The 13924-nt window shown below is 39.8% G+C and overlaps 2 protein-coding genes across 2 annotated transcripts in view; one reads left to right on the forward strand and one right to left on the reverse strand.

Moving 5' to 3' along the window:
- Positions 1 to 13924, reverse strand: part of LOC134674396 (uncharacterized protein CG3556) — a 188628-nt gene that overhangs the window by 111331 nt on the left and 63373 nt on the right. The gene's annotated exons all lie outside the window — the stretch shown is intronic.
- On the forward strand, positions 1383 to 1897 carry LOC134674613 (uncharacterized). Its single transcript, XM_063532730.1, has 2 exons — positions 1383 to 1430; positions 1475 to 1897. The coding sequence occupies exons 1-2, from the start codon at positions 1392 to 1394 to the stop codon at positions 1895 to 1897; spliced, it is 462 nt and encodes a 153-aa protein (XP_063388800.1). The 5' UTR covers positions 1383 to 1391.

Below are 13924 nucleotides of genomic sequence, written 5' to 3' on the forward strand. Positions count from 1 at the left end.
TTTATATGTATAATTTGCTAACCCGTGCACAGCCGGGGCGAGTCGCTAGTTAATATATATTATCGCTCCGTCTGTGACGGGATTGATGGCTCAACCGAGTGAAGCGTTCGGAATGACAGCAGGCTTCGGTGGCAATCTCTTTGCAACATGCAATCCCTTTTGTTAATTGGGATCGCCGTGAAGCGTCCATATTGATTCTGTTCGTTGTTAATAGCAGCGTTCATTTCATTGCTGTTTTTACCTTTTTTGAATATTTTATTTTACAAGAGTTAGACCAAGAACAGTCTACAGCGATTTTGATAGCCCACGCAGTGCAAGTGTTATTTACACGTCATAATTTCATAGAAGTTCGAAGTTTAAAATGACACTTGCACTGCGTGGGCTATTAAAATCGCTGCAGACTTTTCTCGGGTTGACTACAAATATATTTATAGTAAAATATTCCCCACTAGTTTCTGACCGCGACGTCTGCGGGGAATAAATACGATTAAAATAAAATCGACCTAGTCACACATTAAGATCAGAAAGCTTGTGTTGTGGGTACTAGGCGACGATATATATACGTATAATAGAATGATAAACAAACAGAAAACATCCATAACTCAGGAACAAATATCTGTGATAAACACAAATATAAATGGCCTTACCTGGGTTCGAACCCGGGACCTCCTTCTTCGTAGACAGGGTCCCTACCGACTAAGCTAGGAGGAAATACCCCATTATGAATGATAAAAACTACCCCATATCCTTCCCCGGGCCTCAAAATATCTCCATGTCTGAAATTTTATCTTAATCGTTTCAGAGGGTTTAAGCGTTTGTAGTTTAAGAGGTAACAGACAAACAGAGTTACATGTTACATACTTTCGCTTTATAATTAGTAAAAATTATAGGGGTTAAAAGATGACACGCTAGAACGGGCCGGGCCCGGGCCGAGGCATCCGACATATCATTATCTATGACGGCTGATCGGTGATCCCGTGGTGCTTTCCATAGAAAACGAAGCTTCGGAAGCTCCGGCCCGGCACCGGCCCGGTCTAGCGTGAGTCATCCTTAATACGCTCTAACTATTAGCTATAGGCAATATCTATTCAAAAGCTGGAAGGTTTTTCAGGCAAATTTTTCGTAAAACATGGTTGCAAAAACAAGATGATTTAGCGCGAGTGACGACGCCGTCCGTCACTGTTTTTCTTCGTGACATGATTAATGACGTCGTAAAAGTGTAACCCGCGCCTTACATGTTTTAAAAGCGATAAAATCCATTTTTAAATGGCTTTACTTTTACCCATCTTCTTTATATTTAAGAGTAATAAGTATATATTCACAGAGAACAGATATAACGTAAGTAACTATCGTACCATAATATATATGTAATCGTCATCGTATTTACGCGGATGTCGTCGCCGGTCCGAAAGTCGCATCGAACCGGGTTAGTGTACCTGTAAAGGGTACTGATCGAGCGGCTCCCAAAGAGAAGCTCCCTGTTGCCAGTATGGATGAGGAGGATTTCACACTGGTATCAAGAAAGAAGAAGGCGCGCACGGCGCCTCGTAAGACTCAGTGTGGTACCGCCGAACCGGCTAATTCTGGCTTGCGGATTGCTACACCGAGTAAGGCGCTGTACGTATCGCGCTTGCATTACACCGCCACGGCTGCTGAAGTGGTGGAGTGTGTACACCAGAAGACCGGCTACACGCTGAGGGTGTTCCAGCTTCGATCGCGCCACTACGTGCACTTCAAGTCTTTTGTGGTGCGCGTGCCGCGACCGCTGCAGGGGACCATCGAGTGCGCCGACTTCTGGCCGAAAGGTGTCGTGTTTCGGAGGTTCCGGGGCAAACTGCCGAATCCGACACAAGAGCAGCCGATGCAACGGAGCCACGCCGTTTTGTCGACTAAATAGTGTTTAATTTTAAGTTTATAAAATACATTATGTATGTAAGTCTGTAAGGTATTTGTAATATAGGCCTTGTTGCCTGAATTACATTTCTAAATAAATAAATAAATAAGGTCAGATGGCAGTCGCTTTCGTAAAAACTAGTGCCTATGTCAATTCTTGGGATTGGGTGTCAAGCCAGGGCTGCCAGTACATAAATCTTGATTATACGATATGTGCCCGCAATTATACGAAATTCGATTGCATTATACGAGTACAAAAAAAAAACTATTATTTTACATCGATTATTTAATAACTGGTGAATTTCGGTTTTCGCGGTAAGCCCGCCCCCAAATTGCGGGGATCTTTCTCTTTTACTCCAATGACAGCGTAATAAGAGTGACAGAGAAAGATGCCTGCAATTTGCGAACTTGGATTTTAGCGGTTATAGCCCACGTTGACCTGTATTTAAGTAGTTGCCGTTCGTTCCATTAAATCGTATAACAGTATTGGCACCACAGAATAAATAATAGTACTAGGTACAGAAGACTCACTCTCTAACAAAACGCGTCTGTTACGATCAGCACAGATATGGCCGCTAGGTGGCGACAGCGCCACGCGCGGCTTACCTATTGCTTTCCCCAAAATTGGGGTGGAACGGATGTACTTTAAGCTACCTGTAACCCCGGCTACACACGTAACGATAAATCGTAGCGATAAAACTGTGCAGTCCGAACTGCGCAGTTTTATCTGCCGTGTGTGTATGACAAATCGTTACGATAATCGACAACGTATATGTAGCCGGCATAACAAAGCGACAAAATCGCGGAGCGAGTCACGCCTGATTGGCACACTGTTTTTTGAAGTATTGATAGTAGTTTGACATTGGTGTTTATTTCGTATCCAATTATACCGATTGACCAACTATACGACATGTACTTATACGAAAATAATTTCATTATACGAGTTTCGTAGCCTATTATACGATCTGGCAGCCCTGTGTCAAGCGGAAGCGGAAGGGATAACGCGAGAAAGATGAAGAATATGATGATGAATAATGTACCAATACTAAACTATCAAAGCAGATCCGTGCGATGCTACATTTTTTTTAACCAAAAGGAAATATGGCAAAATTTTATATTGAAATAGGGCAGCGGTCGGCAACCTTATAGCAGCCAAGGGCCACATAGCAGTTAACGAAGTGGACGCGGACCGCACTTTGTTAATATTTATGACTATATCAGACATTGTAATTTGTCAATATTACATACAAAATAGCCAGGGAGGCTCGCGGGACGTAAGAAAGAGGTTCGCTCGAGCCGCTGATTGCCGACCGCTGCACAAGGGTAACTAAGGGGCTACCGCGAAAACCGAAATTCGCAAATTGCGGGGATCTTTCTCTTTTACTCCAATGAAGGCGTAATAAGAGTGACAGAGAAAAATGCCCGCAATTTGCGAACTTCGATTTTCACGGTTGCTATAACTGAGAAACCAGAAATATGTAGGATGAATTCAATACGCTGCACTGCCGCGCTTAGCATAAGAGCAGTAAGTACCTAACTTATTTTGAAATGTTTCAGTTGTATATTTTGTACTTGTACGATATGTTCCACAATTGAAAGATATTTCAAAATGAGTTACTGCTATTTTGCGAAGCGCGGCTGACAGGTGTTTAAACTTACGACGCAATAGTAAACTTTCCTATTAGTTTTCAGCCACTCAGCTTACCGAGCGAAGGTATTTCGATAGCAAGTAACTATCCGAATTGAGTCAAAGCAACTATTTAGTACCTGCTAAGCTCGCTGCAGTTTACAAATACTTAGTGTTAAAGTTGCCTTGCTAAGCATAATAGCAATGTGTAAATTTGAAAACTTGTAAAGTTTTTCTGAGAACCAGGACCTTATTCAGATGCAACGACTTGTTATTATTTTGAACTATTTTTGAAGCGAAAACTTCTTTAACGGCGCTGTGCACTTATTGTGATGGGGAAAAAAGGTTATAGTCGCACCAATAAAAGTCTGCAGCGGATTTGATAGCAGTGTAAATGTTATTTAATTTCATAGAAGTTTGACGTTTAAAATGACACTCGCACTGCGTGGGCTATCAAAACCGCTGCAGACTTTTTACGGTCTAACTTTAAACTCGCTACAGGTCACGTGACCGTAAGATTCGTAAGACGTAAGACGGACACGTGACTTGATCGAAAAACTGTTACAATGTCATTGAGTTTTCACTTCTGCCGGCACTCCCGGAGTGCAACCCGTTGTTTTTTTTTAATTAATATGTTTTTATATAAATATCGCTTTGGTAAATTACATGCTGCATTGATAGAGCTACTGATAGTAGGTAGTTACATTCGCAAGTTTGGTCTAGAACTAGAGTCTAGAATAAGTACTTACAGCCGGATACGTTTTGGCTCGACTATCTGATACAGGTATGTGTACAATTTTATTGCTATCGAATTCTTGCTTCTAAATATGGAAAAATTTAATAGTCGTTTCGAATTCAGGTTATATTGCTACTGGGATTTGGGTATTTAAATCAGAGGCATCGTTTTACATACTGGTAATTCGAATTAACTAAAAGGCCACGATGCCTATTCAAATTTATAAAATCGCTACTTAAATTGACATTGTTCTAAAATTGCGGATTATGCTCGTGGTTATTAGTGCGCGCGCACTATGCGTCAGCTTAGTATCATATTATGTATAGATATCAAAAATTCGAATAGCCTTCGTTGTTTACTGAATCTACGTGTCAGGTATTCCGATAAGCAATACCGCTGTAGCTAAATGCTACATTTGCATAATATGATAACGCCAGTCCTAAATATTGACTGCCTGTGAAATAAATTGGATGTCGTGCGTGCGTGCGATGTAGGATAAAGGGATGCCGTATATCATGTGAATAACCTTTATCAAAAAAGAAAAACTGACGTCACAAAACAAAATATTTGAGAGTCGTACGAACTCGCCGCTAAAAAAGCGGCTCATATATACAATCAAAGTTACCACAAAGTTAGACATGTTTAAATTGTATGATTCTTGACATGAGCGTTTACGTAACATAATTATATGTATTTTTGGTACTAGTTTTCGTCGTACAAATGCAAAATAATACGTAGGAAAAGATCGTAGCCGAATTATAATTCTTTAATTGTATTACCGGATAAAAATTACAAATTATATTCGGTACAATACAACTAAAGCTATTACAAATAAAAAAATTAACTATGAATTTATAAAAATCAAACAACTTTCTGCCGTTCCCGGTACAAAGGTGCCCATGATGCTCGCAGCATTTCCGTATTGGATTACCATGGACAGTCTTTGCACAAGGAATAAATATATTTAATTGTATTTACCCTAAGACATAAATCTATGCCAAAATTATTTTTACCCTCCATCCATTAAGGATAACTCAGGTTAGACCGGACCAGGTCCCGGCCCGAGGCGTCAGAGATGTAATTTTCTATGACGGCTGATCGGTGATCACGTGGTGCTTTCCATAGAAAAAGAAGCGCCAGCCCGGTCCCGGCCCGGTCTAGCGTGAGTCATTCTTTATAGTCAGTAAGGCAACAAATGTATGTAAATTTAAACCATAAAGTATCAGAAGTACCTGCTTCTGCTAATTTCCTCGCCGGAATCAGGTGCTACTCGAACCCAATGGTTAATTCATGAGGACGAGGGAAAAATGATCTGCTTTTAAATTCAAGTGATGCTCCTGTGTAACATAATGTTAAAGGACGATTATATGTATAGGTACATATAACAAACATACGACCATGTAGGTGCTTTTTGTATTATCAACTACTAGCGACCCGCCCGGCTTCGCATGGGTTAACGAATTATACACCTTAACCTTCCTCAAAAATCACTCTATTGACAGTTGAAAACCGCGTGAAAATCCGTTCAGTAGTTTTTGAGTTTATCGCGAACATAGAAACAGACAGACGCGGCGGCGGGACTTTAGTTTATAAGATGGGGGACTCGGGTGCGCATCTAACGCACTATAAATTCATTTTGCATGCACCAATCACAGTGAGCGATCTTCAAGGCCGTATCAAAACCGTAACAAGTTGTTAACATTTAATCGTGCTTCAGTACGTAGTGCTTAAACTATGTCCAAGACCACCGGTGGACGGGCAGCAGCGTCCCTCAATTCGGTGTACTCGACTGCGATCGCCATCCCGCCTGCCAAGCGTGGCGATTATGGCATTCACCCCCCATATAAGGGGGAGGCCTATGTTCAGCAGTGGACGTCTTATGGCTGAGATGATGATGATGATGTGCTTCAGTACTTTGTTTTTTTTTCAACATTCTTTTAATATCCAAGTGTTATAATTGAGTTTATAATACTAATACTAATGCGTCTGAATATATTTCGAATAGGTTCAGCAGTTGAAGCCACATGGAAAGTGGGAGACACAATTTACCCTCACTTTAATAAATAACAAACAATGGAAAAGGCGCCATTGTGAAGGAAGCTAAAAAAAAATCATCATGATCATGATCATGTAAAAATTTCTGCAAAAGCATGTGAGTTTTTGTTCCGCTTCGCTTTTAATGGAACGGTTGGTGAAGCAAATTCCATAGGACCGGGGCAAGGTATAGGAAGCGTGCATGAACAGGCCCCTATTTCACCAACGTGACAGGTCCGACAATTGTCGACATCACGGTTACTGACGTCACAGGCCTCCATAGGCTACGGTAACCGCTTACCATCAGACGGGCGGTGTGGTTGTTTGCCACCAACATGTTAATTAAAAAACAACTCCACTATATCGCCAGTTAATAAGTACTTATTTTGCGAAGCTAATGACAATTGTCACAAGAAATACGACAATTGTCACGAAATTCCGACACATAACCACAGAATAACTAATAGTACTACCGTACAGAAAATTCACTCGTTCACAAAAGTCACATTTAGGTATAAAATTATACCTATACTCGCCACCTGCACGCAAAATTTAAACTTATATACCTACGTAACCGCGCACGAACCGTGAATCTTCCTTGCGCGCCACAGTTTTATGACCGAGCTGTGAGCGTCGGCACAGGGTTGAAACTTGACAAGTTTTTGTACCTATACCTACCGATTTATTATTTTTAAGATTAATATGTAGGAATTACTAACGTTGATTCTGTAAACATATTTTTTTTATCCGGAGATAGTTATGTCTGATTCTTACGGAAGTAGGTATGCCACAGCTATTGATATATTCCTTAGAAAATATGTCGGTCAGTTCCTAATATTGTTTCTGGGCGACCAATAATCATTTTAAATTGGTCTAAAGCGCTTAAGTTTTATGCAAACAAAACGAATTAGTTGTCGAATTTGATTACTTAGTATTTATGTTATGTTTTAAAGTTTAAATTCACCTTTCAATATCGTCCGGAATTTAATAAAATGTTATTTCTGCAACCTTGTTCTTTAGACATCCGTAAACAGAACAATATCTTTTATAGGGATTAGATCGAGATATAGGTTTCGAAGCCATTGTGTATTTTCAAATTTGCGCGAGCGCCACGTAACACGACTATCGTGGTGCGAGCCGAGCGGCACGCGGCAGCCCACTGCCATACGCCGCGCGACGCGGCGCGCCGGCCAAATGTACCTAAACTGCGTAGTGACACCCCCCTGACATAACCACAGAATAACTAATAGTAGACATAACTCATTTGCTGTCAAGAATTACTAAAGTTCTTTGAAATCTCAATTGTCATCATAAACATCGCAAGAGAAATACCTGTTTTTTGCCGATATAATAAAGTTTTTTTTAATTAATACAATGATGGTGACAAACAAGAATACGGGCCGGCCGATGGTAAGCGGTAACCGTAGCCCATGGATGCCTGTGACGTCAGTAACAGTGATATTTTACAATTGTCGCACCTGTCACCGTGGTGAAATTGGGGCGAGGGTGGCAGCGCAGAAGCCGTCAGATTTTTGGCGTGAAGTGTCAATGTGCATGTTTATATTTCCGATTCAGGCCACAAGATGGCAGATCCTTCAACGCGCACGCGCACGGCCCGTATTGAAACTCAAATGAAACACTTTCGAAAGAGTGATTCTGAGTCGAAATAAAATTCCAAAGGGAAAAACGTGTAATTTACTTATTTACTGTGCATACTCGTAAAATGACCCTCATCATATCTTCCTGCGGGCGCAGCACGGTTCCATTTTTATATACTATCACTATGCGCGTCCCTTTCGCACTCACATACTTGTTAAAACGTGACAGGCATGGTGACAAGGGATAAAAACGCGACCGTGCTACGCCGCCTGGCCGGTTTCGACCACGGCGACTGTATTGTACCTACTGATTACTGAGAGCGACCCTAAAAAAACCCTAAAATACCCTAAATGACCCTAGTAAAATACCGTACTGAAGGCTCGTATTTATATTGAACTCAATTTTCAACCGAAGCCTAGGGACCTAGAGAATATACAACAAACATGTTATAGCGCCGGAACCGTAAAGTAAGCCAGGCCCTCAGGGATGCCAATACGGATTGCTGCCAGTTACCTGCCATCTCGTGTTCCTTGCGAATACAATTTTAACAGTTCGGCTCATTTAAACGGTGCGAGAACATACAATACAACACAAATACTGCCGTATTCGAACTTCAAGATATTCACAAGAGACGACACGTAATAGATCCATTCTAGATACGTTATAGTTTAGATATCTACTAGTTCTCTTTTGCAGCGCAATTCGGGCAACCAATGTCACTTTTACGTTAGATAGAGTAAGATATCTATTAGATGTGAATTAGATCTCTAAGTCATATCCTTTGGAAATCGTTCAATAATGTCTCCAGAATCGCGCAAATGTCAAATTTGATAGGTTAGATCTTAAACATATCGTTATCGTATCTTGGTGATGTCTAAAAGATGTCTAATCGATGTCTATTTCAAAATCCGAATCGGGCCCATACAATACAACACAAATACTCTTTATTGCACACCTCATCTCATTACAGAAAACAATACAAATAATACAGGAAGAAGAGGTTAAACAACAGGCGGTCTTATCACTAAAAAGCGATCTCTTCCAGACAACCTTTAGGTAGCGGAACATATTACGGTATTTGGGTTAAAATTATTTTCGTTGTCCTGTTTCTGATCACCAGTGATCTTAAATTTTCCAGCATTTTTGGTGCAGCGGAGTGGTGTTAACGGAATTGGTATAAATAATTTTAATGATTAATTAGCGTTAATTACGTTAATATTAACCTCAATTTACCGTTTCAGTTGAAATTAGCTGATCACACTGTCACGCTTATATTTTTGTCTTTTGCATGTCTTTCTATCTGTAGATGATAATTCTCTTGAGAAAAATTAAAAACTTAATTTCACCTTCGTCACAGATTTGGGGACAAAAAACAAGATAACGAAAATAATTTTGACCCTTTTGAGCGGTCGGCGGTCCTTGATGTTCCCTAGATTATACAATATATGTTACAAATTAAAATAGCTTGCAATGTAAAGCCTGATCACGCGCCATTTTGCGGAATTTCACTGGAACTAATATTTTCATACTATACTTAATACATGAGAATAACAGCACCCTCTTGACAATCATCATCATCATCTCAGCCATAAGACGTCCACTGTTGAACATAGGCCTCCCCCTTTATGGAGGGTGAATGCCATAATCGCCACGCTTGGCAGGCGGGTTGGCGATCGCAGTCGAGTACACCGAATTTCTCTCTCTCTCTCTCACAGTTCTCTTGACAATAATCATATATTATTGGCCAGGCTTTAACTACGCGTACGAGTTCGCGGGCCATCTAAAGTCTAAATGAGCCCTAAATGTACTGTCTAAGTAACTGTGTAGGTGTGCAAAAATATCCGACGCGCGCGAGGCGTAAATGTGTCGTTTAAGCTTCCGATGTAGCCCACAAGATGGCAGAATCTACTACGCACAAGGAAACGTGCCGACGAGAACGGTAGATGGTAGCACTTGCTTTGGCAATGTACATGTGCACATATGTTTCCTACTCAGGCCACAAGATCGCAGACTCTCCAACGCGCACGGTCCCTATTTAGATGCATTGTGCGTTCACAAGCCCAATAAACTGTCTAAGTGCGAACTATCGTCATAAGTTATTGTCTAAAGTTCCCTCCTAGTAACAAACAAGTATAGTTATAACAAAAGTGGGGAAATCAATGGTATTTAAGAATGCAGAACTAGTATAGCGATTATTGTGTGGTGTTTGAATATATACAATTGTGTAGTTTTGTGTAAAAATCTTTATTTAAATCGCAAATCGTTTGCATTGTTACTAAATAGTAACAAAACAACATTGAAGTTAATTTAATAAAAATGTAATTTAAAATTACAATCGGTCTATCCAATATTTGCTATACTTAATAAATTATAAGCACCAATAGCCATAAGGCCTTATAGTCCCTATACCCTTTTTCCACGGAATCACAATTAGTGCAAGACTTCAGAATAAGTTATAATTTTCTTCCTATGAGGTTTAGAGAAAACTGTCTACAAAGAATAAATTAACCTGCTCGGCAAACGCTTCTACCTAGTTCTAGTTTCTTGCTCAAATCGCTGCGTTTGCACTTACAAGATTTGCTTTGCAGTAACTTTCGTAGTAGGTAAGAAAGGATTAGGCAGCCCTTAGGATACCGTAGGATAAAGGGCCTTTGTATCAAAAAGTTATATTTATATCTTAAAAGTTATTAAAAAAAATATATTGACGAGTTTTTTATTTGGAAAATTTTAAACTATTCTTCAAAACATACTTTGTTAAGAGCCACTTCAGTAGGTATACACATCGAAACAATAGAATACCTATCTACATAACGATTGATTTTACCCCAAATGTGCAATACAAATTCATATTAAATATTCCAAGTCCCTAAATGTCAGTTGAACCCAATCATCACACTAATTATCATACCAAATGGGTGCCGCGTTTAATTTCTCTTATTTACCTAACTGAGCAAATGCGAGTTCCATTTCGACACAAAAGTAATTTCATTAGGCATTTAATATGTCGACATAGTGATCGTCATTACAATTGCTTACATTGAGTCGATCACTAAGAGCAAATAAAGCGATTATATTTTTTTAATGGATTGTTATTTCTACTATTCGATATTGTCTATTGCCTGATTAAACATTAATTCATTAATTCATTCATATTTTTTATACTTCTGTTTTTTACCCACTTTTTACTATTTTAATATTATTACACGACTGCCCAAACAAAAAGAGTGTATTGTTTTTTTATTGACTTTACTCCATTCAGTACTAAAGGTTACTTGCCTACCGTACTCATCATCAATTTTCATGTACTCAAAGGTTAACTGGAAGACATCCCTTAAAAGGATAAGTTCGCCTTTGTATTGCATATTCTGTGTCGTATTTATTCTATCTTTGTACGTTTTTGTACAATAAAGAGTTATATAAATAATGGAATTGAAATTGAAAATTCGACTCCACTGCGCTTGCACTAAATACGAAGTAGCAATGATAATGCAAGCAACACTAAAGAACTAATTATAAAACGACGTAAGTAACACTAATTGGGAACTGGAATATTGACTATTCTGCAGCTGGCGCATACGCCTTTGTGAACATTACTCTCATTACAAAAGAGACGCTTTGGACGTAACTGCCCAGAGCGGCTACCGCGACAACCGAAATTCGCAAATTGCGGGGATCTTTCTCTTTTACTCCAATGAAGGCGTAATTAGAGTGACAGAGAAAAATCCCCGCAATTTGCGAACTTCGATTTTCGCGGTTATAGCCCTGTACACTACTATGCCCTTTTTAACCGACTTCCAAATCCCAAAGGAGGAGGTTATCAATTCGGTTGTGTTTTTTTTTTTTTTTTTTATGTTTGTTACTCCATATCTCCGTCATTACTGGACCGATTTTGAAAATTATTTTTTTGATTGTATGTATATGCATACAGATTGGTCCCGTTTTTGTCAAAATCCAGTTCTGATGATGGGATCCATGAGGAATCGACGGAACTCTTCAAATCTTAAAGGCATACATATGGTGATTTTTGTGTTTTTATCAACAAATCAAGCATATACATTTAAAAACGTGACATTTGATGAAGTGGAACTGCTGATGATGATCAGAACGGAACTCTTCAACGACGCATAGTTCACCTTTGGCGATTTGTCCTCTTCGTTATGTTTGTTAAGCAAGTTGAGTTTTTAAGCCACAATTTTATCAAGCTTGAGTTCTGATGATGGGATCCATGAGAAATCGAGGGAACTCCTCAAATTTTAAAGGCATGCGTATAGAGATTTTTGTATTTTCATCAGAAAATCAAGCATTTTCATTAAAAACTGTCGCATTTGATGAAGTGGAACTGCTGATGATGATCAGAACGGAACTCTTCAACGACGCATAGTTCACGTTTGGCGATTTGTCCTCTTCGTTATGTTTGTTAAGCAAGTTTAGTTTTTAAGCCACATTTCTGTCAAGCTCGAGTTCTGATGATGGGATCCATAAGGAATCGAGGGAACTCCTCAAATCTTAAAGGCATACGTATAGATTTTTTTGTATTTTCATCATAAAATCAAGCATTTACATTAAAAACTGTCGCATTTGATGAAGTGGAACTGCTGATGATGATCAGAACAGAACTCTCCAACGACGCATAGTACATGTTTGGTGATTTCGAATTTCGATTTTGACTTGGACTGGGACCCGGACTCATACCCGGATCCGGTTCGGACCCGGACTCGGACTCAGACTCGGACTCGGACCCGGACTCGGACCCGGACTCGGACCCGGACTCGGACCCGGACCCGGACTTGGACCGGGACTCGGAACCGGACTCTGACTCAGAGACCCGGACCTTGACCCGGAAAACCACTATGATACCTAAACTAAATAAACCACTATGATTACCTACCATAAAATGTGGGTATGATGATGCCAAACCCCTCCCGCTCAAACTCCCGTACACCGCACCGCATGCGCCGTTAAGTGGGTTAGGTTAGGTTTGAACTGCGATCCTCACAGAACCGAACAAAAGTGGGTTAGGTTTGGTTAGAACTGCGAGTCTTACAGAAACGAAATGCTACTAGAAAAGTGGGTTTGATTAGGTTCGAACTGCGATCCTCACAGAACCGAACTGCTATCAGAGAAGTGGGTTAGGTTAGGCTAGATAACTACGACCCTTACGGAAACGAAATGCTACTAGAAAGTAGGTACTGGTTTTACCTCCTTTTCTACATAGTGCACCATCTACCATAATCTTTCACCGGGCCCCATAGAAGTCGGTTTTTTTTTCTTAAAAATTATGTTCTGTTACATACGCCATTTTATTAGTAGAACATAGGGCAGACGGTGGGCAAATACGCCATGGGCCAGTGAAAAATTCAATTGTAGTCGGCTAGACGGGCAGACAGGCCGTGGCTGAATACATTATTCTACGTTTGTTATATGTGGCGTTATCTATGAAAAGGGACCTTATTGTCTACGGCGCTTACGCCATTATTATAGATGCTCCGGTATAAATACAATGGCGCGCGACGCTGTGCGGCGTAAGCGCCATCGACAATAAGATCCCTTTTCATAGATAATGCCCCATATGATGGAGAGTTTGGGACTATCATCGAAGAACAAAGTCAATTTGCGGTTTACGACATGGTTAATTGGCTTTGTATTCAAATTTTTGTAAAATGTATTGGAGCATTTTGTATTTTCTGGATAATAAATCCAACTACTAATGTTACTGTAATTTTTTTGCAAATAATGTGATATTTTGTACCCATCATAAGAAAAAAAGACAACTACTTAAAAAAAAGTCTTCATTCCATATGGCACATTGGATTCTTTCATTAAAACCTCATTTGAAACCACAAGCATTATATCAGACCAAATTGGTACTAGGAGAGTATGAAACGCAAGACATATTACAGCTAACTTCTTACGCTACGAGGCAAGGAGTAGTGATGGCCCCGAGAAAATTACCCTAAAGGAATAATTTATCCCAAAACTGGGGACTTTTTTAAACCTACTGTTTTAGAAGACATTCATAACTTGGTTGCAAAGGG

Source organism: Cydia fagiglandana, chromosome 20, assembly GCF_963556715.1.
Source record: "Cydia fagiglandana chromosome 20, ilCydFagi1.1, whole genome shotgun sequence".
NCBI lineage: Eukaryota > Metazoa > Arthropoda > Insecta > Lepidoptera > Tortricidae > Cydia > Cydia fagiglandana.